The sequence below is a fragment of the Danio aesculapii genome, chromosome 21 (assembly GCF_903798145.1).
Source record: "Danio aesculapii chromosome 21, fDanAes4.1, whole genome shotgun sequence".
Lineage (NCBI taxonomy): Eukaryota > Metazoa > Chordata > Actinopteri > Cypriniformes > Danionidae > Danio > Danio aesculapii.
Genome location: NC_079455.1, coordinates 10,305,013 through 10,328,312, shown reverse-complemented (window position 1 = coordinate 10,328,312; position 23,300 = coordinate 10,305,013). Strand labels below are relative to the sequence as shown.

Here is a 23,300-nt window from a genome sequence, read left to right as displayed (position 1 = left end):
CTGGGTGGTATTTATAGCTGTGAGACACAGTCCAATCAGAGCCAACTCACACAGGAGTAACACGACAGAAAAAACCTCCTAGATGAACAACCTTACAGATTCACAAACAAGACGTATGTTAGCAAGCAGTCCTCAATCTACTGTTCCAGTTCACATCAAAATAGAGTTTTGGGTTAAACTTTATATTAACTGGCCCTAATCATGTACTTACAATGAAATTATACATTAGTTTCAATGTACTTATTGTGCAAATACATGTTTTTACATTGTGCTTACTGTAATTAAATAGATGCTTGTAATCTTTAATTACACTGTTGACTATCCCTTACACCTTAACCCACCCTTAAACCTACCCACACCCCAAACATGTCCCCAACCCTACCCGTATCTCACCTCAAGAGCATCAGAAGTGCTCTGTAATACAATATGAACACAGTAAGCACATTGTATTTATTTTTTGATGCAAGTACATAGTAGTTAAGGCCACTTAATATAAAATATAGAGTTTTATAAGGCAAATTGCATTTCACATTACAATAGATTTATTGTTTGTTGTTGTGGTTTTATTTTTATTTTTACCCTACATCCAAAATAAACACATTCCAACAAATATTTACACAGTTCTGTGATTTAGCGAGGGTGAAGTGCTCATTTTAACTTCATGTTAATTTTCCACACATACATGCACCATCATGGTGTTAAAGAGAGCCCAAAGTCCAAAAAACACAACAAACTTCATCAATTTGGCAACACACAAAACATCAACACATGCGAATACAAAAACACGCAAAAAATAGTGCATACCACAAAGGTAATGTTTCGGGGGACCCCAAAAAGTGATGAACTTGCTGCTCCGTGTTTAGAGTCAGCAGTATACACAAGCAACAAGGAACCAAGACCAAGGAACCAAGACCAAGACATTGAAATGAACAAAAATCTTGTTAATGCTTTATTTTGATGGTCCATTTGAGTATTATCTGTTTATACTGCTCCTTTAACAGACATTTAACTGACTATAAAAAACTTTGCAAGTACATGTCAACTTAGATTAACCCTAACCCCAACCCTAACCATGTAGATGCAATGTAACATACGGACCATCAAAACAAAGTGTGACCAAAAATTCACCTCTCAGACATTCGACCTAAGAAAATAGCTCATTCTAAACAGGAAGCAGCAGGGTTTATCATTTTTTGGTGTCCCCCGACACATTTCCATCATGGTTCTTGCTATTTGCAGTGCATTTCTCTATTTGCACAACCCAGGCTCATTCCGATTATGTACCCCTATATACATTTCTGGAGAGTTGTTGACTGACTAACTGACCACTGGACAAACTGGTTACAGCGGAAAAGCCATCCACATGAAGGTAAGCGGTCAGCTGGTAAGCACGAAAAGGAATGGCGTCTTACTCCAGTAGCGTTCGTTTTAAAAACGAAATGTAGCCATACGTAGCTCTGGCTACATAATTGAAGATCTCTAGAAACGTATGTAGGGCGACGTTTTTAGAATGAGTCTATGTTGCTATTTGCATGTGTTGTTAGAATTGTGCACATGTATGTTGTCAAATCAATAAAGACGTTTTCCAAATTTGTTAGTGTTTTTCTATATGCATGCATGTTTTCCTAACTTGCCGCTCGTTTCTGTATTGCATGTGCTGTGAGAAATTTGTGTGCACATGCTGTCAAATTGATGAAGATGTTTTTATCAATTTCTAATTGTTTTTTTTCTATATGTTTGTATTTTCTTAAATTGCAGCGCTTTTGAGCTCTCTCAGGCAACATACATCATATCTACACAAACCCAGTCTCATTCTGAAAACATACCGCTATATACTTTCTGAAGAGCGCCAAATATGTCCCAGAAGATGCAATTTTTTGCAGTTTTTGTTTTCGCAAATCCACCAGAGGCCACTGTGTATGCTTTTTGAGATCTCAAATTTCTCTCGCGAGTGACATTAGCGCTTGCTACTAGCACCTCCACCGGAGGCCGCTGTTGACTGACTGACTGACTGAAAGACTGACAGACCAATGGACTGACACACCCACCTCCTTCCCTAAACCCAATATATAATGTTTTCAAAAGCACAGATTGACCCACCCACCCACTTCCCTAGAGCCAACCAAAATTTTTAAAAGCAATCCAGAAAAAGATAAGCCCTTGCCTGATTTTTACAACATTTTCAGATTTTACAAGGTTCTCACCTTGTTATTTACTTGTTTATTTATTTATTTTTTTGTTTTTGTCTTACCCGCCTTCTGGAACCATTCTTCGCCAAACTCAAACCCCATTGTCATGGTAAACTCCTCTCTGCGTCTCAAGTCCGCTGATGTACATGGCAAGCTACTGGACAAACTGGTGGCAGCTGGAAAGCTGTCCATATGAAGGTAATCAGTCAGCTGGTAAGCCCAAAAAGGAATGTCGTCAATCCGCCTTGTTGCGTTTGTTTTAAAGATGAAATGCACCTATACATACTTCTGGCTACATAATACTCGATCTCCAGAAATGTATATAGGTCTACATTTTCAGAATGAGCCTATGTTGTCTCTACATTATCAATGGAAGTAGTGTTAACACACAACAGTTAGATGGAGAAAAAAAATCACAAATAAAACAACAACAAAGCAACTATAGCCAGATTTTCATACAAATCTATTTAAATGTAGCTGCACCACATAACAAAACATTTAAATCCATTCATAATGCACAACTGTGTATAAATGTACCATTAAACCTATGTGAAAGATCCTCTGGCTTGTTGACTCGCTATACTGCAAATTCCACAAAGTACAGAAACTTCCTACCACTAAACCGCAAGTTATATACCGGCACAGTAAACTGAATACAGCGATACAGCACAGGAGCCACTCCCTATCACCTCTTAATTTTGTTCTTCAACTTCAAATAATTCTCGGGGGTTACACTTCCAAAAACTTGAGTTCCAATGGGGCCCCTGATTCACTAGAGTGCGGAATAACAAGCTACATTAAAACCAGGCCCCCAAAAGGAAATGCACAAAGCACTTAATGAGCTCAACCGAAAGCAAAAGACTAATGTTCGTTAGTTAACCCCCACGATACATACGTATACGCACACAAAAAAAAGATGAAAGCAGGACAATAAAAAGCCCTAGCAGTAATAGGTTGAAGGAGGAAGTGAATGAGGGGGTATTAGTGTACATTACATTTTAACAGCCTTATGCAGACTGGACCGCAGAACACGTCTGGTATATTCTGAAAGATAGAGAATGGTGGGAATGTAAAATGAAAGAACTGTTGAACCTAAACAGTGTGACGAGAACTATAAAAGTGCCATTGCATTGATCTTTGCCCTGCTGGGCTTCCATTTTCAGAAATTGGAAATGAATAATGGTTTTCAAAGTTTAGATTTGTTAGTAATGTAGCAAAGCCAACCAGGAATCAACAGTAAAGTCACCACTGGTGGTGGATGAGGAGATCCCTCCTCACCCAGCTTCAAAAAAAATGTGTAAATCCAGAAAAGTGTTATATATATGTAAGGAAATATTATTATTATTATTATTTATTATTATTATTATTATTATTATTATTATTATTATTATTATTATTATTATTACTTCTGTTTGGTCTCAGCTAGCTCATGATATCTCATTTTTGTTAGGAAAAGATGTATAACTGACTCCAGTATACTTGTTTGAATTTGTACGATCTCATTCGTACAATTTATTACGATTTGCTTATGCCCCAATGAGGGCTGGGTTTAGGGCCTCGCCTAATTTTTTAAAATCATATATTTTTGTACGCCACTAAACTAACAAAACGTGAAATAGTTACATTTCCTCATGAGATCAGGCTGGACTGCGAGCATTTCAAGAGAATTTGTACGAATTAGCCACTAATCTGACAAAACATAAAGAAACTTACGTTTCCTTGTGAGATCAGGCTGGACTGCGAGCATTTCAAGAGAATATACACAAATTAGCCACTAATCTGACAAAATGTAAAATAAATTATGTTTCCTCATGAGATCAGGTTGGACTGCGAGCATTTAAAGGGAACTTGCATGAACTAGCTACTAATCTGACAAAATGTAAAATAAGTTACGCTTCCTCGTGAGATCAGGCTGAATACATAATAGTTATATCAATTATATAATATAAATTTTTTTACTTCTACTGTTGATTTGGTTAACCATTATTAATTTTTTACAGCAATGTTTTAATATCATTCATTATAAAATAAGTCTACCTGGATTGGGGTGGGGCTTATTCTGGGTTGTTCAATAATATAGTAATATGCTGTATTCTCTCTATATTGAACAATAATACTGCAATAATAAAAACAACTGTTCACAAAAAAAGGTAATGTGACTGAGTAAAACAGAACAACTTTAATCACTTTTCAATTTATAGATGTGAATAAAAGGAAGTATACAAAAGTATATATTTTATTGAGAAACTGTAAATGTACTCACCCTTCACTTGATCCATAGCTTTTTGACAATCTTTCTTCTGTTGAGCATAAAACAATAACTGGAAACCTGCAACCGGATTTGCTTTTATGGAAGTCAGTGGTTACAGGTTTTCAGCTTTCTTCAAAATATCTTCTTTTATGATCAACAGAAGAAAAAACATCAAACAGGTTTGAAACAAGTGGAATTTTAAAAATCTGCAGGTTCGTGCAAATATCCAAAGTTTAATCAGCTGTAAAGTTTCACCCTTTTTAAAACAACGACACTGACTAAGGACAAACAGAACTAATTTGGCTGCATTCTCAAGTCCACGGGAGACTACACGGAAAGGGCAATTTAAACGAACAAATACACCTTCAAATAAACAGGAAAGTAAACAAACTAGAAAAGAGGCCAGGCTGCGTTTTTCTGACACTCCAGCCCTGCGTCTAATGAATATGTGTACATGAAATGAGCCTTAATGAGTGCTTCCTTCTCCCCCAATTAGCGTGTGGAGAGCAGTAGGTGGAATATTAAATGAGAGGAATACTAGGTCAACATCACAGCCCTTTACCTGTGTAGAGGAGGAATGGACCGGCAAGATGCACACATCTCCAGGGACCAAAAACAGAACCAGAGACACCAGAGAGAAAGTTTCCCTCATGTTGTATGAAGTTTTTTCATTTTCCTTATTTAGAAATGTGAGCTCGTTTGTTACTTCCTTGATTTTACAGGATGATCAAAAGATCACATACAATATAATTTAAAAAGTTCATAACTTAACAATTAGTCTTTACCGTATTTGCACTGAGGCTAATTTATGTGGTACATAAAGTACAAATCCAACCTACAGTTGAAGTCAGAATTATTAGCACCCCTGAATAATTAACCCCCCTGTTTATTTATTTTTCCCCAATTCCTGTTTAACGGAGAGCAGATTTTTTTTCAACACATTTCTAAACATAAAAGTTTTAATAAAAGTTTTTTTTTTCAGGGTTTTCACCTTTAATGGACAGGACAGTAGAGAGTGTTGACAGGAAAGCATGGGGAGCAGAGAGAGGGGAAGGATCGAAATAGGACCGCGAGGCGGGAATTGAACTCCAGTCATCGCGAGCACTGGAGTGCATGTGTTGACGCACTAGCCACTACACCTCTGGCGATGACCAACAACTCATTTTAGGCTTAACTAGGTTAAGGTAGGTTAGGGTAATTAGGCAAGTTATTGTATAATGATGGTTTGTTCTGTAGACTATCGAAAAAAATATAGCTTAAAGGGGCTAATAATTTAGACCTTAAAATGTTTTTTTTTTTTTTTTATTAAAAACTGCTTTTATTCTAGTTGAAATAAAACAAATAAGACTTTCTCCAGAAGAAAAAAATATTATCAGACATAAAGTATTTGTAAATATTTAAAAAAGAAAAAAAAAATTGTATATACTAGAACCCAAACAAAATACTTGTTTCCAGAGCTGTATACTCATTTTTGTGCTGCAAAAACATCTCTAGTATGTTCTCTAGAAGAAAATTATCTTCCTCTAATATCATCTTAGTTATTTAATATATAATATTAGCAAATATGTGTCCCAATCCAACATTTGGGACATCCCAAAAGGTAATATATACGAATATATTTAATACACAAGGTTCATGTGCATTTTTACTACCAAATTTCTATGACTTTCAGGTAAATATTCATGCTTAATGCTTCATGTAATGTATAGTGTGTGGTAAATAGTACGAAGACATGCTCATTACAGCAAATTGTAAAACAATAAATGCATTAATAGCTTTCTCATCTTTCATGTAATTGAAAGATTCGAAATGCAGTTTGACAATGTTTTATTAATTGTTTTTGGTATGTTTGCTGTAAGGCGACCATTTATCAGGGTCCTATAGATTTCTTCAAGTCGAATTTAAGACAATTTAAGACCCTTTAAGACTATTATGAATGAAATTTTAGACTTACACAGGGCTAAACACTAATGATTTTCACTGTTAATGATTTCCTGTAGAATCTACAATAACTTACTGGCAGCAGTTTTCCAGTAACTTACTGTAAATAAGTTACAGAAAAAAATACTGTATTCACAGCACTGTTGATCTTGCTGTTATGTATTTACAGTATTGTGTATCTTTGCTATAAAATTACTATAATTTTTACAATGCAAATTTGAAATACAGTAACATACAGCATAACTGTCCTACAGCAAAATACAGTTCATATTACAGTTGAATACTGTGCCATTTAACAATGTACCCTGTTTAACAAAAACCCTGTTTAAATGGCCTGGTTATTTTTGTAATAAGTTCTGTATTTATGGAATTTTTGAGAATTTGCTTTAAAAATGTCAAACAGCTCTTTTTGTATCTCTTTGCAAAAAAATAATTATATATATTGTCAAGTTTTGACATGGATTATTGGTTATTGGGGGTTGGCACGATTGGGTAGCTTTACTTGCACACAGGAAAATTAAGACTTGTTTAAAATGATCCAACACTATATTTTAGGGAATTTAAGACTTTTTAAGGCCTAAAATTTTATTTTTGAAATGTAAGACATTTTAAGACTTTTTAAGACACCACGGACACCCTGTTTATAAATAAAATGTATTATTATTATACATATCATTATTAAAAAACATATCAATTCATATTTTTGAAAAAAAAAAAAAAAAAACATCAAATGCTTGTCGTAATCGTAAATGTAAATGATATGTGCTGTTTTGCTTTCACTTTCACTTGCAAGTGTAGCTTATGTCATGGCTGCCGTCAAAAAAAAACATTCATGCAAATTATACTTCCTGCGTGAAAAGATCGCCTTAATAACCGCTTTAATGCTTCTCCTGAGCTTGAAAATATAATTGGCTGAATGGTAGAGATGCTGAATTAGGATAGTTTGGGGGGTCGAATCGAGATCGTGATCTTTTTTTGATTAATCGTGCAGCCCTAGTTTAAATGTATTTTTATATTCATGTAAAATTTATTTAGATGATGCTAATACAACATTTTGATTTTAAAGTAACGACAGCAAACCCTAAGATTAAGTGTCATGTAAACACAAAATATTAAAATAAAAAATGATAGAAAATTACTGAAAAGAAATGATGAAACTAAATGACTAGTATTGCAATTTATTCATTTGACAAAATGACAAATAAAACAAAACATTCAAATCAATTTTAATCATGAGTAAGCAATGGAAGGATGCTATTTTTACACTTGGCAAAATAAAATACCAAGTATTGTGATTACTCAATTTGGACTAGCAATTTTGGTTTTAAATCTAATTAACACTAATGATTAACCTAAAGATTAATGAGTGGATGTCAATGGGGCCCATCTTCGCTTGACATTATTTGTACGGAACTTTCAACAACTTTTTTTTTACTTTTGATATTGTCAAATCTTTTGTTTCTACCTTCTAATGTACAGCTTTTCTGTTTATATGTACTTTATGTATCTCATGATGTAATAGTTATATATAATATATACAAAGCTATCTCATGGCAATTTGAAACTTTTAGATTTAGTGGCTAATTCATTTGAATTCGTACAATCTCATTCGTACAATTTACTTATCCCATAATGATGGCTGGGTTTAGGGGGGGGGGGGGTGGTTGCCATGCCTCCTTTTTAAAATCATACATTTTTGTACGACTGAACTATGTAGCCACTAAACTGACAACATGTAAAATAGTTACGCTTCCTTTTGAGATCAGGCTGGGGTGCGTTTCTCAAACAAAAACGTAAATCGCGGCTGAACTATCATAGTACGATGCATCGTTTGGGAAAAGAACGATGTAGTGACGAGTGTTTCCCAAAACCCATAGTTTCTGTCGCAGATCCATCATTTGAACCATGTTAATTATAACGTAAAGCACCCATAATGATGCTCTAAATGGCATGGTAACAGGGTGGTAACAAATTTACTCATGCTATTAGCATTGTGCTGAATGTTTCAGTCAATTTTCTTAAACAAGATCATAAATATCATTATATGCAAATTCTCTATATTTGTATTATGGTAAAATACCTATACGTTTTCACTTTGTTTTCTCTGTAATATTATTATCTGTATATTTAATTTTGGCCAGTGTATTGTTTTTTTTAATCAGTACGAGTATCTCTGTCCACCTTGGGGCAACTTTACCTCATATGTGATACTGACACCGCACCGGAGACCATGCAAGCCTGAGAGACAAAAACCTGTTCCAACTCTTCCCTCAGAACCAGAGCAGAACACAAGCACCTGTCCTCACCCTTCTCCTCTGTGTGTGTGTGTGTGTGTGTGTGTGTGTGTGTGTGTGTGTGTGTGTGTGTGTGTGTGTGTGTGTGTGTGTGCGTGTGTGTGTGTGGGAGAGAGAAGGAGATAGAGCGCACATCATTTATCACTTGTGTTCTCGTCCAAAAATGTCGCTTTTGTGAGGTGACTTTCAACCGTGCTAACCTTGCCCCAAATTGCTAACTGTAACAGTTTACTTTTTCTTTCCTACATGTCATTGATTTTCCTCACATAATATCCGCACCTCATTGTTAACACAAAGAGAAACACGTTGTGCCGTGAGCAGACCCTCAAACCCTCCAGTCGGAGAGCTCTTGAGGGCCGCTGGGGCCACGCAAAGGGTCTTGGTTTAATTAAACCATCACAAATGCGCTTAGAACAGCAATCAACCTAATGATCAAAAAGGGTCTTCAAAGCCCATGGATGGTCCCCTTTGCACATATCTGAAGGAGGAGCTTGTGAATAAACAAAGCCAAAACGAAGATTAAAAATACAAGGCTCGGGAAAAGCAAAGCACTTGCTGTTTGAGGGCTGATCCCTGACTTGGAACGAGCTTCGGGTTCTGTTACAGTTTGTTGTGACTTATTTTACCAGCACGCTTATCTCAAAGGGCGAAACAATGGCGCACATTTCTATCAGAAATCATTACAGGCCATTTCAAATCATTTCCGCGCAGCTAATTTCATAATAGCGGAGGGAAACATTGATTGTAACCAGATGCTACATATCTACTCTGTGGAAAACTGGACAGAGCAATTACGCAGCACAACTCTCGGCCTACCCCGTGCTCCCTCTCGCACATAGAAATGTACACTAAGTGCTTCTATAGCCAAAGTGCTTCACATCAGCTTAGGCCAAATACATTAGCACATTATCATGCAACACGTATAGACTTTGGACTAGATTTTAAAGTGTACAATGAAGTGATTTCTGAGAAACAAAAAATAAATAAAAACATGCTGGTTCCCGCAGAGCAGTGTCAGGTATATTTTACATGTGTGTCAAAGATATTTACATCATATATACATCCAGTTGAGTCAGAATTATTAGTTTAGTTTTCCACAATTTCTGTTTAACAAAGAGAAGATTTTTTTCAACACATTTCTAAACATCATAGTTATAATAACTTTTCTAATAACTGATTTATTTTATCTTTGCCATGATGACAAAGTCATGTAATAATATTTGACTAGATATTTTTCAAGACACTTCTATATAGCTTAAAGTGACATTTAAAGGCTTAACTAGGTTAATTAGGTTAACTAGGCAGGTTAGAGTAATTAGGCAAGTTATTGTATAACGATGGTTTGTTCTGTAGACTATTGTAAAAGAGAATAGCTTAAAGGAGCTAATCATTTTGACCTTAAAATGGTTGTTAAAAAATTTAAAACTGCTTTTATTCAAGTTAAAATAAACAAATAACACTTTTTCCAAAAGAAAAAAAATATAATCAGACATACTGTAAAAATTTCCTTGCTCTGTTCAACATAATTTGGGAAATATTTAAAAAGAAAAAAAAAATCAAAGTAGGGCTTATAATTCTGATTTCAACTGTATATTTTAATCATGATGTAAATAAATCACACTGTTGGTCAACTGGGTCAATAAGCAAAGAATTCTTTATTCTATCAAAATCAATTTTCACCATACAATTAATTCTTAATGAAAAAAAATCAGGTTCATCCCACATTTGTCATTCCACTCAGAAATTCTGGTGCTTTTAAATCCTCGTGTGAAGTTTATTTAAAAGTTGGAAAGTCTGAGAGTTGGAAAGTCTATAAATGTGAGATCAACTGCATTTAAATCACATTGCACCAGACGGGCAAGAAGTGTGGTGTTTGTGGTTTGATTTTTCCGACATGACTAAAATGCTCCATTAGTAACATTAAAATGGGCTGTAAATGTGATGGACTTCCATGTTAGTACATCAGCTATAATAGCATTATAAGTTACTTTGCCAATATCCCACCCAATATCTGTGTCCAAACCATTCCAAAAAAATGTGCACCAAATAAAGGTGTACTCACATGGTTTTCCTAAATAAACAAAATATTAACACCAGCCTCCAGATTCAGCAAAATTGCTCCAGAGTTGTGTTTTGGATGAATAGTGTGTTATGTATAGGCTAAATTATAAATATACTCAAAAAAACAAACCAACAGAAATGTGTTTAGTTTATATATACACTACCGGACTAAAGTCTTGTTGCCTATCCAAGTTTTAGGAACAACAAATAATAACTTGACTTCTAATAGATCATTTGGTATCAGAAGTGGCTAATGCCACTGCAATGACTCAAATAACTTATTAATAAAGTCATCTGGAATGGCAAGGAAAGCCTTTTTGCAGAACTCCCAGATTTCATCAAGATTATTTGGATTCATCTTCAATGCCTCCTACTTCATCTTACCCCAAACATGCTCAATAATGTTCATTTCTGGCGACTGTGCTGGCCAATCTTGGAGCACCCTGACCTTCTTTGCTTTCAGGAACTTTGATGTGGAGGTTGAAGTATGAGAAGGAGCGCTATCCTGCTGAGGAATTTGCCTTCTCCTGTGGTTTGTAATGTAATGAGCAGCACAAATGTCTTGATACCTCAGGCTGTTGATGTTGCCATCCACTCTGCAGATCTCTCACACACTCCCATACTGATTGTAACCCCAAACCATGTTTTTTCCTGTTTTCTGTGAGAATTTTGAGTCCATGCGGGTTCCAATAGGTCTTATGCAGTTTTTTTTATGATTGGGATGCAGCTCAACAGATGATTCATCAGAAAAATCTACCTTCTGCCACTTTTGTAAATGATCAATTAGACATCAAGTTATTATTTGTTGCTCTTACAACTAGGATTGACGACAAGACTTTTAGTGTATAAAACCTTAGGCGGGAATTAATATCGACCTCTACATTAACAGATGAGTTTCACTGTTATTCAGTACTGCTATTTTTTCACTTCAGAAAAATCATGAGCTGAGTGATATGACACGATGCATAAACGTGCCATTCATTCATTTTCTTTTCAGCTTTGTCCCTTTATTAATCCGGGACAAAAACATACACTCATACACACACGTACACTACGGACAATTTAGCCAACCCAATTCGCCTGTACCACATCTCTTAGGACTTGTGGGGTAATATTTAATCCTTATATCTCGCATTTTGTGTTTTGATGAGCTGTAAACAGATGAGAAAAGCAAGGCTACATATTTCACAGAACTCCTTCTTTTTAGCCTCCTGCCTCTCCTGTTTAGAATAGAGTTCCACATATTATGTTCATTACAAGCTAATATAAACTTAAAAATGAGGAAAAAACATTTTTGTAATCTCACTGGAAATGTTTGTGGCCAATCAAACACAGCCGGGGCATGCATAAAAATGATCTTTTTCGATCGGCCTGTTATTTACCAGGATTTTACCCTCACAAGATTAATAGCCCCTTTAAGCTGTATTTTTTTCAATTGTCTCATTGTTATACAACAACTACCTTAACTTGCCTAGTTAACCTAATTAAGCTAGTTAAGCCTCTAAATGTAACTTTAAGCTGCATAGATGTTTCTTAAAAATATCTAGTTAAATATTATTTACTGTCATCATGACAAAGATAAAATAAATCAGTTATTAGAAATGAGTTATTAAAACTATTATGTTTAGAAATGTGTTGAAAAAATCTACTAATAATTGGGGGCTAATAATTCTGACTTCAACTGTATATCCTGATTTTCATTCTATTATATCTTTAACAAACTGTCTTATGATACTGACATGGCAAAGTGTTCCATTTACTGTTTAACAAGAAGAAATCATTTATGCGCATGTTGTATAGATTTGTTATGCTTTTTCTCAAAGGCCAACAAGAATCAGTGGCCTGATTGTAAGATTAATGTTAGGATGTGCTAAATGGCTCACATATGATCCAAAACCTCACAGCAAAATATCAGAATTTCCTTTTGCTCTTTAATGGAAAGAGAGACCCTGCCTGCAGTAAGAGCGGCTCCTGTTGGCATTCAACCAGCCCTGAGTGAAAGAGAGGAAGAGAGGTAAAGAAAACGGGTGATTTATGGAGAGTTAGAGAGGGGGTTCACTCGCTAAAGTCCCATTGAAACACAGTGCTCCTGGCCCCGGGCTTCACCATTCATCACCACGTACCACCACGTCACTTTGTTTATCATCACTAACACACACACACATACTGTATACACTCACAGAGGCCAAACAGTGTTTAAAATTCAATGGCCCTTTCTTAACAATTCAGGCAAATAACATGTTATCTTTTTAACTTTAGATTTTTTGAATTGGCGATGCAATATTTATGCACATTGTTCAGGGAATTTTCACACGAAAAATCAAGTTGTTACAATCGCAATCCATAACAACATGAATTTTGCATGAGAAACAAAGATTTTGTCATTTAGAATTTTTTCAGGTTCAGGTTGGTCAAGCAAATTTGCTGCATGGACCAACAGAAAGCTGCTCAGTTTAACCATTTTTGCCCAGTAAATTAATTAAGATGCTGCTACTTTAACATAATTTAACTATCAAATACTACCAACATGAAAAGATTTTATAATAAACTTTAGGCACCACATAAAAACAACCATGAATGTCTTCATGCCATATTCAAACATAAAAACAATAACAGCTTAATAAAATAGAATAGATATTAGGATGTTTACACGAGTGCATTTTCCAACCCAGACTCATTCTAAAAACGTACCCCTATATACATTTCAGGAGAACACAAAATACCTCCCAGGAGCTACGTTTTTTGCAGTTTTTGTTTTCACAAATCCACCAAGGCCGCAGTGTATGCTTTTTTGGACATCAAATTTCTCTCGTGTAAATCTACCAGAGGCCGCTGTCGACTAACTGACTGACCGATTGACTGACCCACCCCACTGAAAAAAAGCCCTCGCCTGATTTTTTAGCACGTTTTCAGATTTTACCACATTCTCACCCTGTTAATTACTCGTTCATTATATTTTTTAGTTTTTTGTTTTTGTCTTATCTGCTTTCTGTTTGTTTTTCTGGACTCGAACCCTGTCGTCTTCTTTGTGTCTCAAGTCACCAACATACATGGCGAGCTAACTGGACAAATTGGTAACAGGGGGTTGTCTATATGTAGTTAAGCGGTCAGCTGGTAAGCGCGAAAAAGAACGGCATCATACCGCCTCGTAACGTTTTTTTTTTAAAGACGAAATGCAGCTATGCGTAATTCTGGCTACATAATTTGCGATCTTCATAAATGAATATAGGGCTACATTTTCAGAATGAGCATGTGTTGGCATTTTCATTTCAAAACTGCTTTTTAGAACTAATGTTTTTACTGCACATGATACTAGACCAATCAAAATTGCTCAACCCAGAAACAAGTTTTTTTAAAACCATTTTAAGGTCAAAATTTTATATATATATATATATATATATATATATATATATATATATATATATATATATATATAGGATAAACAAGAGACCTAAGTATGGTGAGGATGAATAAAAGACAGCTTCTAAAAGTGTCTGAGAGGCATTCCCTTTTTGCCCAGTAGGCCTTGTGTTTTATTTGCTAATTTAAGCATTTTTAAAAAAGATAAATATAATGTATAAAACTATACATTATTTATATTACTTCATATTACCTATACGTCTGATAAGTTTTTATATTAATGGACAATGTTGATGCTTCACGATGTTTTACACTACATAATTTGAATCTACCAAGCTTAGTTCACAATGTTTGCAAGTTTTACATTGCTCTACTTAAATTAAATCTAAATCCCAAATATCAGAAATGACAACCGATTGTGAAAATTTAATTAATGTAAGTGTTAATGTTATTGATTAATGTACTTGACAAATTTCATTCATTCATTTTCCTTCTGCTTTGTCCCTGGTTTATCACAGTTGAATGAACCGCCACTCACTTGACAGATTTAAATACTTTTAATTTTAGGTGGTTTGTGTAATGTGTTTCATGTTTGGTAAAATCATTTCTAAAAGCATCTTTCAACTAATTACAATGTCTTACAATTACAATGTCTTGTCCAAATTGGTGGATTTAAATGTTTTTGCAAAAAAAAGCACAAGTGGATTTAGCTGGTTTTGACGCAAAAGAAAATCTGCCTTGTTAAAAACCAAAGAATTTTCTAAAGTGATACTTCTGAAAAAAGTTATTTTATTCACTAGATAATAACCTTTTCATTACCAATTTAATGAAACTTCTGAACCTAGTTATAGGAGCCTGATAGAAAACGCTCATTTACAAGAAAAAAACTCAGATGGATGTAGAGGGTTTTGCATCTGAACTCTTCGTTTGTGTGTGTGTGTGTGTGTGTGCGTGTGTGTGTGTGTGTGTGTGTGTGTGCGTGTGTGTGTGTGTGTGTGTGTGTTAGGTGGCTATTTTGACCGGTTTAGAAATATTTTAACAATTTTTGGGAAAAAAAGTACTACTGCTGCCCAGATGGAATTTATAACCTTTTTTAAAAAGGCATTGATGGAACCCTAATTGAATATCACTGGATTAGACTGATGCTTTCACCTGTCAGGCGATGTATTAAGCCAATAAGTAAAATCATAGCAACGGCAGAGCAATGTTGTGGCAACCAACCAGACCACCCTAACATTATGGTGCTGAGATGCAAACATCAGACCGACGTTTCACTCTTGCTTTCCATTGGTCTCCCTCAGGGCTCAGTTTACTTTCTACTTGCACCTTCAGGCCGTCTTCTGAGATTGTTCTACCAAGATTATCATCTTTATGCTGATGATACACAGATTTACATACATTTAAGACCTTGTGAGCATTTTTAAATTGCAATATTTTAGTCAGACTGTTTAACAGAGATCAAAACAGAGATGAGTAATAATTTATTGTGGTAAACCTAAAGATATGCTCAATGTTTTCCGCCATCAAGTTTCTAAGGCTGGTCCTGTCACTGAGTCTTGATGTCTTTATTTTGTGAACCCAGAGTGCTTTGAGTAGCTTCTTTTAAAGGTGTTTAATTAAAGTTCAAAATTATATATTTTTATAATCATTAAATCAGTAACACTTCAGTTTAGGTCACAATTCATGCTGTTAACTACTGGCTTACTACCTGCCTATTATTAGGACGCTATCTATTTGTTAGTAGTTAAGATTGTTAGTAATAAAGAATGATCTTATTAAACATCCTTAATCCTACCCTAAACCTAAATCCAGCTTCTACCTTACTAACTATTAATAAACAGCGAATTATTAGTTTATTAAGCTAGTAGTGTTAGTTAATAGTTACTGTACTGTGAATTGTGACCTAAACTAAAGAGTTACCATTAAATCTACAGTCCATTTCAGGTGATTTATGTAGTTGTAAAACATGAAAGTGCAATACAATACAAAGTTAAAAAAGGATCAAGTGGAAATTAATCACTAAAGATAAAAAATAGACAACCCCTAACATGAACTGTGGAGAATTCATAACATCGTGTAACACAATTGGACAGCACATAAACTAGAGCAGCCATATTTGATACAATCATGGGCAATCTTTACTAAGTCAATCCTCTCAGGTGTTCTGAGAGGCTCACTGCTGGGTTGCATGTGTGTGTATGTAGGTTAAACCGATGCTCATATTGGAAAGACATGGATAAGGCAGCGCAAAAGTCGACTGACACATGTTTTAAGATACAAAGACTGTGTGGTGGTGAATTCAGACTCTTCTGAAAGGATCAGGAGAGACTGAGAACATGAAAGGGAGGCAGGAATTAGAAGTGATTGTGTGCGAGTATGTGGTCAGTGACCTAATTTCTTTGTATCCTGCTATTCTTTCCTCAACCCTGCAGTAAACGTGGCATGCTGCACTTATAAAAACAAGAGCGGATTGTGATATTCATGCATTTGTGTGTGTGTGTTTGGGGTGGATTCTTTTTCAGACGCATTAATAAAATATGGTCGGAGGCCAGGTGCACGCTGAATCTCTTTAAGAGAGCCTCGGGGCATCTTTGCATCGTCTCCTCCCAGAAGCCCTGTGTGTGATGTGCGTTAGGGGCCGCCACCTGCTGTACCAACACACTCACGCACAAGCTACGCTCCAGAAACAGTGCCCACACACGCCACAACATCTGAGATTCTTTCACACACACACATACACCTGCATATCTTTGTGTCCAAGACAAAGAAAAACATTTTCTTATAATGATGAATTACACACTTAGCCGCTCTAACAGCTCTCTTACACTCATCTACTCACACAGGCTGTAAATATGAACTTCATACATGTTCAGTTAAGCTCCTAATTAAGTCATTAATTAAAAGAGAAGTGTTGTGACGCTGATATACTGCCAGTCTAAACCAACGGGGTGTAAATTTAACTAACAAGCTTCGGTCCGCCATTAAAAAATGTTGCTCGGGATGTCAATACACTCGGCAGCATTAAACCAACATCATCTAGGAGTCCGCTGCGATTGTTCCAGTGATGATGTACAAAATTTGATTTACAGTTCGAGTCAGAATTATTAGCCCCCCTGTTTATTTTTTTCTCCAATTTCTGTTTAATGGAGAGAAGATTTTTTCAACACATTTCTAAACATAATAGTTTTAATAACTCATTTCTAATGACTGATTTATTTTATCTTTGCCATGACTACAGTAAATAATATTTGATCATTAACTCATTCTGAATTATCTTAAAAACCACCAACTACTCTTAAATAACTGGTTTGTCAATAATGCAATACTTAATTTAGTAATGAAAAATATATCATTAACAAAGTATGAAAGTACACCTATTAAGCACATTATAAATGTGGTTTTAAGTCAAGGATACAGCATTTGTAGCTGCAGTTATAAACTGCTTACTAATGCTTATTAATATAGAATTAATGCTTAACAGATAATTAATTCACTAGATGCTAATGCTGAGTAAATGATTGATAGTGTGTAGTTATTATAAAGTGTTACCGGAATGGTATAACAGAAAATTTTAGTCAAACCCTTGACTTTTCCAAACCATGTTAAACCTTGAAACCGGTTTTGTCCCATGCCTATTTATAATATTATTTTAATAATATTAATGAGCCACACTTTCATGAATAAATGAATGAATGCGACCGAAAACATTCTTCCAGAATAATTTGCTAAGGTACAGGATGGGTTGTACTAACCTTTCTCCTTAAGGATTTTCTTCATATTGATGCCGGTGTCTCGTTCTGGCAGATCTCCATCAGTCGGGTTCAAAACTGCACATATAAAGAATAAACAAAATGTATATACAATTATATATATATATATATATATATATATATATATATATATATATTTAGAATACACAAATATATATTTATATAATGTATATCACTCATTCTATAATTATAGGTACATTTCAGGCATTTTCTATTCCTTAAACTGAAATGATACACAACAAATGTCTAATTTGCAGTAAACAGAATCCAATACTCATGTAAAATACTGCAAATTGTTGACTAAAAATAAGGGGATGTCCACCCCATCCCCACCCTTACAAGACAGAACACTTAAAATGGACATAATTGTGAGACATTGAGCCGATGTGTAAAATATGAGGAAATAAACAAGTGAGCAAACAATGGGGACAAATAAAAGATTAAAGTAAAGAGTTTTTCACACATTTTTCCATCAGCATTTTCAGTCAATGTAACATACAAATTATTCATGTATTCAATAAATGTCCCCCAAATCTTTTCAAACATTGATGTTTTTTTTTTTTGTCTTGTTAACATTTTTAACCACTAACAGAGTTTACCATTTTGTGCTTTAGTTCATGATGCTAACCTCAAACCAGACACCACATGGCATGTCTAAAACAGAATTCTATGCATTTTTGTCATATTATTGTCATATTTGGTCAAGTAATTCAATATCGTATCACAATAACAGAGTTGACAAATAATTCATTTACTACTGGTGGATCCTAATCATGAATGAGAGAAGAACAATCACATATCTCAATGCCCGAGTAACCAAGTAACAAGTTTTTCTGTCAGTGCTTTAAATATTGCCATGGCTTTTTATAAATAATGTAAGACAAAATAATAATAATGACACAAAATGTTTTTTTTTATTAACTAAAATAACAAATAATACAGAAAATAGATGTTTCATGCATATAATTATTTATCTTAGTCGAGAAAACAAAGAAAAATGTGAAAATAAGACCTTTTTATTTTATAATACAGTCAAAAATAGGTATAGGGGATTTTTTGTTTTATTGTTTAATCCCTGAATGATCCTGCTGCACCATACATTTCACTATACACAAGCGCATTCTCTCAGGTACAGTCAATTTATTCAATTCATGTTAAGTTCTATAGCGGTTTTACAATGAAGATTATTTCAAAGCAGCTTAATATAGAAGTTCAAGTAAATTGAAACTGTGTCAGTCCAGTTTTAAGAGTTGAAATTCAAATCCAAATAATTTTCACTGCTGAAAGTCCAAACACTGAAGAGCAAATCCATTGAGGTCAGCTGATCGGTTACTCCTGTTTATTAGACAGGCCTCTTTTTGGTTTGTTTTTAAATATTATTTAAAAAAAGCTCTGACTTCAGTTCTGTTCTAGTTTTAAAGTGCTTCATAAAAAAATTTGATTGATTTTTTGAGTTTTTCCTTTTATATTTTTAAAACAAAATGTCCCTTAATACATATGCACATACAAATATAATTTTTAGATATAACTTTAATTTAAAGTTATAATTTATAACTTTAATAAGATTAAAGATATATTTTTATATTATAAGATATAATTGGAGCTAATATTCAAAACAGTTTCATAAAATATTTTATATTGGAAAAATAAAGCAATGTTTATCTTGGAGATAGAATCACTCATATACGTGGGTTAGTCTATTCCCAGCAGGCACACAACAACATATGACGCTAATATTAGGTTAGATTTGGGTCGTGACGTCAGTCAACAAAAATTGAATGTCTAGCCAGCATCTAAGGACAACGTTTGAAATGATGTTGATATTTGGTTGATTTTAGGTTGTTTAGAAAGTGACCAAAATCCGAAATCGAGCCAACATCTTAAACCACGTCATATTGACAGCAAATACTGGCATTTATTTGTCAGGTATGCATCCACATCCACATTCACACAACGTCAAGCTGTAACATCATTAGACATTGATATTTGGTTGATTTTTGGTTGGAGGTTGGACATTAATGTCGGCCTGACTTTGAGTTCTGACGTTAACCCAATTTTTATTTCCAAATAAAATGCAACGAACCTTGGGGTACAACGTCAATCTGACGTCATGTTGACGTCCTGTGCCTGCAGGGTTGTCATGATAATTAGCTTTATCATAAAAAAAGTGTGCTAAATGTGTCCACTTACCCAGCCGTTCAGGACTTTGTGTGTGCGGGTTCGGGGAACTAGACACACTACTGCTGGGATGGGAAGAGGGCTGTGATCCGGGACGAGGGGCTTCCTCCAGAGATGGAGTAGGAGATGGACTGTCCTGTACACACTCCTGATAAAAACACAGAGATTCAGGTCAAATATTCTTTACAAGTGATTCAAACAAGCCAGGCCTGCCATTTTAGCTGAACAAAACTAGACCTTATCGTATGATTCACTGTTATTATTGCTATAATTCACTGTTATTAGTGCTATGATATAACTATAACTAAAACCAAATAATAAAAAACATATTAAGTACTTGTAATGAAATACATTTCAATTTGTTTGCTTAAATGTCCCATAAAGTGCCTTGAAATGTGCACTTTTTATTTGATGTTTGATGTAATTTCAACTGAAAAATGAACAGAGGGTGTGACATACAGCAGCTCCTCCCCTTTAAAAAAACAGCTCTGCCAATGACAGTGGTTGAGCTCAAGCACATCAAATGAAAAGCAAATGAGAAGTGTCTTGAGGGGGGCGGGGCATGTCAGATACTAGAGAGCATTTGATTGGTGGTCAACCAATCAAATGGTAAGAAACAAGTATAAGTTGATGTGAAAAAAAAAATTTGTTTAAAAAATTTTTACTGACCGATTTCGGCAAAGGATACAAACTGCAAGCTTTGGATGTTTGTATTAGTTTTATATCTTCAAATCACAAATTTTGTCATTGTTTTGGAGCACACTAGCTTGGGGGTTCCCAAACTTTTCAATTCACGATCCTCAACATAACAATGCCGGTGACTCCCCAATATCCTCTGAGTTGGTTCAAAATATGGTGCATACATACCAATAGGCCCAAGTCTATTCGTCGTTAAATTTTGGAATATGCCACTCGGAGACAATCCTCCATGTTTAGTTGTGGCCTGAATTATTTTTTAATATACGTGAGTGCTGAAGAGCCCGAAAGTTTAACCTGGTGCCATAAAATCAATTTGCTACATCTGACACTATTGCTGCATCTTTATAATAGCGTAATCCCCCCAGGGGTCACAAAAAAAATCTAAAGGCTGTTGGCTTTTTATTTACTATTTTATGTAACTATTAGGGGTGTCAAAATGAATTGTTACTTCAATGCACCGCAATGCAGATGCAAACAATTTGCTGTTTGTTCAGTAATAATCATAAACGGTTATTATGTACTGATGTCATTTATCACATATGCGTTATATGGTACTTACTACAGGAAAGTACATCAGAACCCAGCTAGGAAAAAGTGAAAGCTGAAATTCTCTCTCTCACTCTCTGTGGCCCCTTTGACCTGCTGGCGTGTTTGTGAGGTAACGTTTTATCTCACCTCTTGGAATTCCATTTTGGGAATCATTGTACCAGCTAATAAATATCCCTAAAACCTTCAAGTGTCCTGTTTGTCAGCTGTTTCTCTTACATAACATCCTAAATCCAAAACTAATTATATATTTTTGGGCTGCACGGTGGCGCAGTGGGTAGAACGTTCGCCTCACTACAAGAAGGTCACTGGTGCGAGCCTCGGCTGGGTCAGTTGGGGTTTCTGTGTGAAGTTTGCATGTTCTCCCTGTGTTCATGAAGGTTTCCTCCGGGTGCTCTGGTTTCCCCCACAAGTCCAAAGACATTCGGTACAGGTGAATTGGGTAGGCTGAATTCTCCGTAGTGTGTGTGTGTGTGTGTGTGTGTGTGTGTGTGTGTGTGTGTGTGTGTGTGTGTGTGCGTGTGTGTGTGTGTGTGTGTGTGTGTGTGTGAATGAGTGTGTATGGATGTTTCCCAGTAGTGGATTGCAGCTGGAAGGCCATCTGCTACATAAAACATATGCTGGATGAGTTAGCGGTTCATTCCGCTGTGGCGACCCCAGATTAATAAAGGGACTAAGCTGAAAAGAAAATGAATGAATGAATGAATTTATCATATTCATTCCATAGTTCTACTCTTTAAGACACTCATTTTTAGTTTGTTTGTTTGTTTGTTTTTTCCCAAAGAAATTTTCAAATTTTGGAATTTTAAAAACTGAGACAAATATGATTTTATGAAATACATACATTCACCGGCCTCTTTATTAGGTACACCTGTCCACTTGTTAACCCAAATTTCGAATCAGCCAATACCATGGCAGCTACTTAATACATTTAGGCATGTAGACATGGTCAAGACGATCTGCTGCAGTTGAAACCTAGCATCAGAATGGGGAATAAAGGTGATTTAAGTAACTGAGTGTGGCAAGGTTGTTGGTGCCAGATAGGCTGGTCTGAGTATTTCAGAAACTGCTGATCTACTGGGATTTTCACGCACAACCATCTCTAGGGTTTACAGAGAATAGTCCAAAAAAACGAAAATATCCAGTGAGTGTCAGGTCTGTGGGTGCAAATGCCTTGTTGATACCAGAGGTCAGAGGAGAATGGCCAGACTGGTTCGAAGACTGGTGTAATGGTGGGGGGATATTTTCTTGGCACACATTGGGTCCATTAGTACCAATTGAGCATCGTGTCAATGCCACAGTCTACCTGAATATTGTTGCTGAACATGTTCGTCCCTTTATGACCAGAGAGCCCATCTTCTGATGGCTACTTCCAGCAGGATAACACGCCATGTCATAAAACTCAAATAATTTCAGACTGGTTTCTTAAACATGATAATGAGTTCACTTTACTCAAATGGTCTCCACAGTCACCAGATCGTAATGCAATAGAGCACCTTTGGAATGTGGTGGTATGGGAGATTCGCATCATGGATGAGCAGCCGACAAATCTGCAGCAACTGCGTGATGCTATCATGTCAATATGGACCAAAATCTGTGAGGAATATTCCAGTACCGTGTTGCGTCTATGCCAACCCGGTACTAGAAAAGGGGTACCTAATAAAGTGGCCTGTGAGTGTATGAATACATATGAAATATGAGTTCATAAAATCCATAAAAAGCCAATATATTAATTTTAAAAGTAATACTTGTGAACAAAACAAGACTATTGTAGAATTATTTCACATTATTTCAACAAATATTTCACCGTTATTCCAAATTTTACAAGGAAATTTTGAGTGAAAATGGTTTCAATATCATTTTACCCTGACAGAAGCTATTGTTATTGTAAATGTGTTTACATCTGACTGTAAAAATCTATTTAAATGTGTGTGCTTCTGTCTTTGTGTATGCATGCGTGCACACTGTATGCCTCTGGCCATTTCTGCATCTGCGAGTGTCCTCATCCAAC

General features: G+C 35.4%; 1 protein-coding gene across 1 annotated transcript in view; it reads right to left on the bottom strand.

Annotated features, from left to right (window-relative positions):
• Nucleotides 1-23,300, bottom strand: part of dacha (dachshund a) — a 272,381-nt gene that overhangs the window by 37,959 nt on the left and 211,122 nt on the right. The window contains exons 6-7 of the mRNA XM_056446236.1: nucleotides 20,057-20,192; nucleotides 17,849-17,923 (exon numbers count right to left, since the gene is read on the bottom strand). Of these exons, the coding sequence (XP_056302211.1) occupies nucleotides 17,849-17,923; nucleotides 20,057-20,192 (211 nt within the window). The remainder of the gene's footprint in view (nucleotides 1-17,848; nucleotides 17,924-20,056; nucleotides 20,193-23,300) is intronic.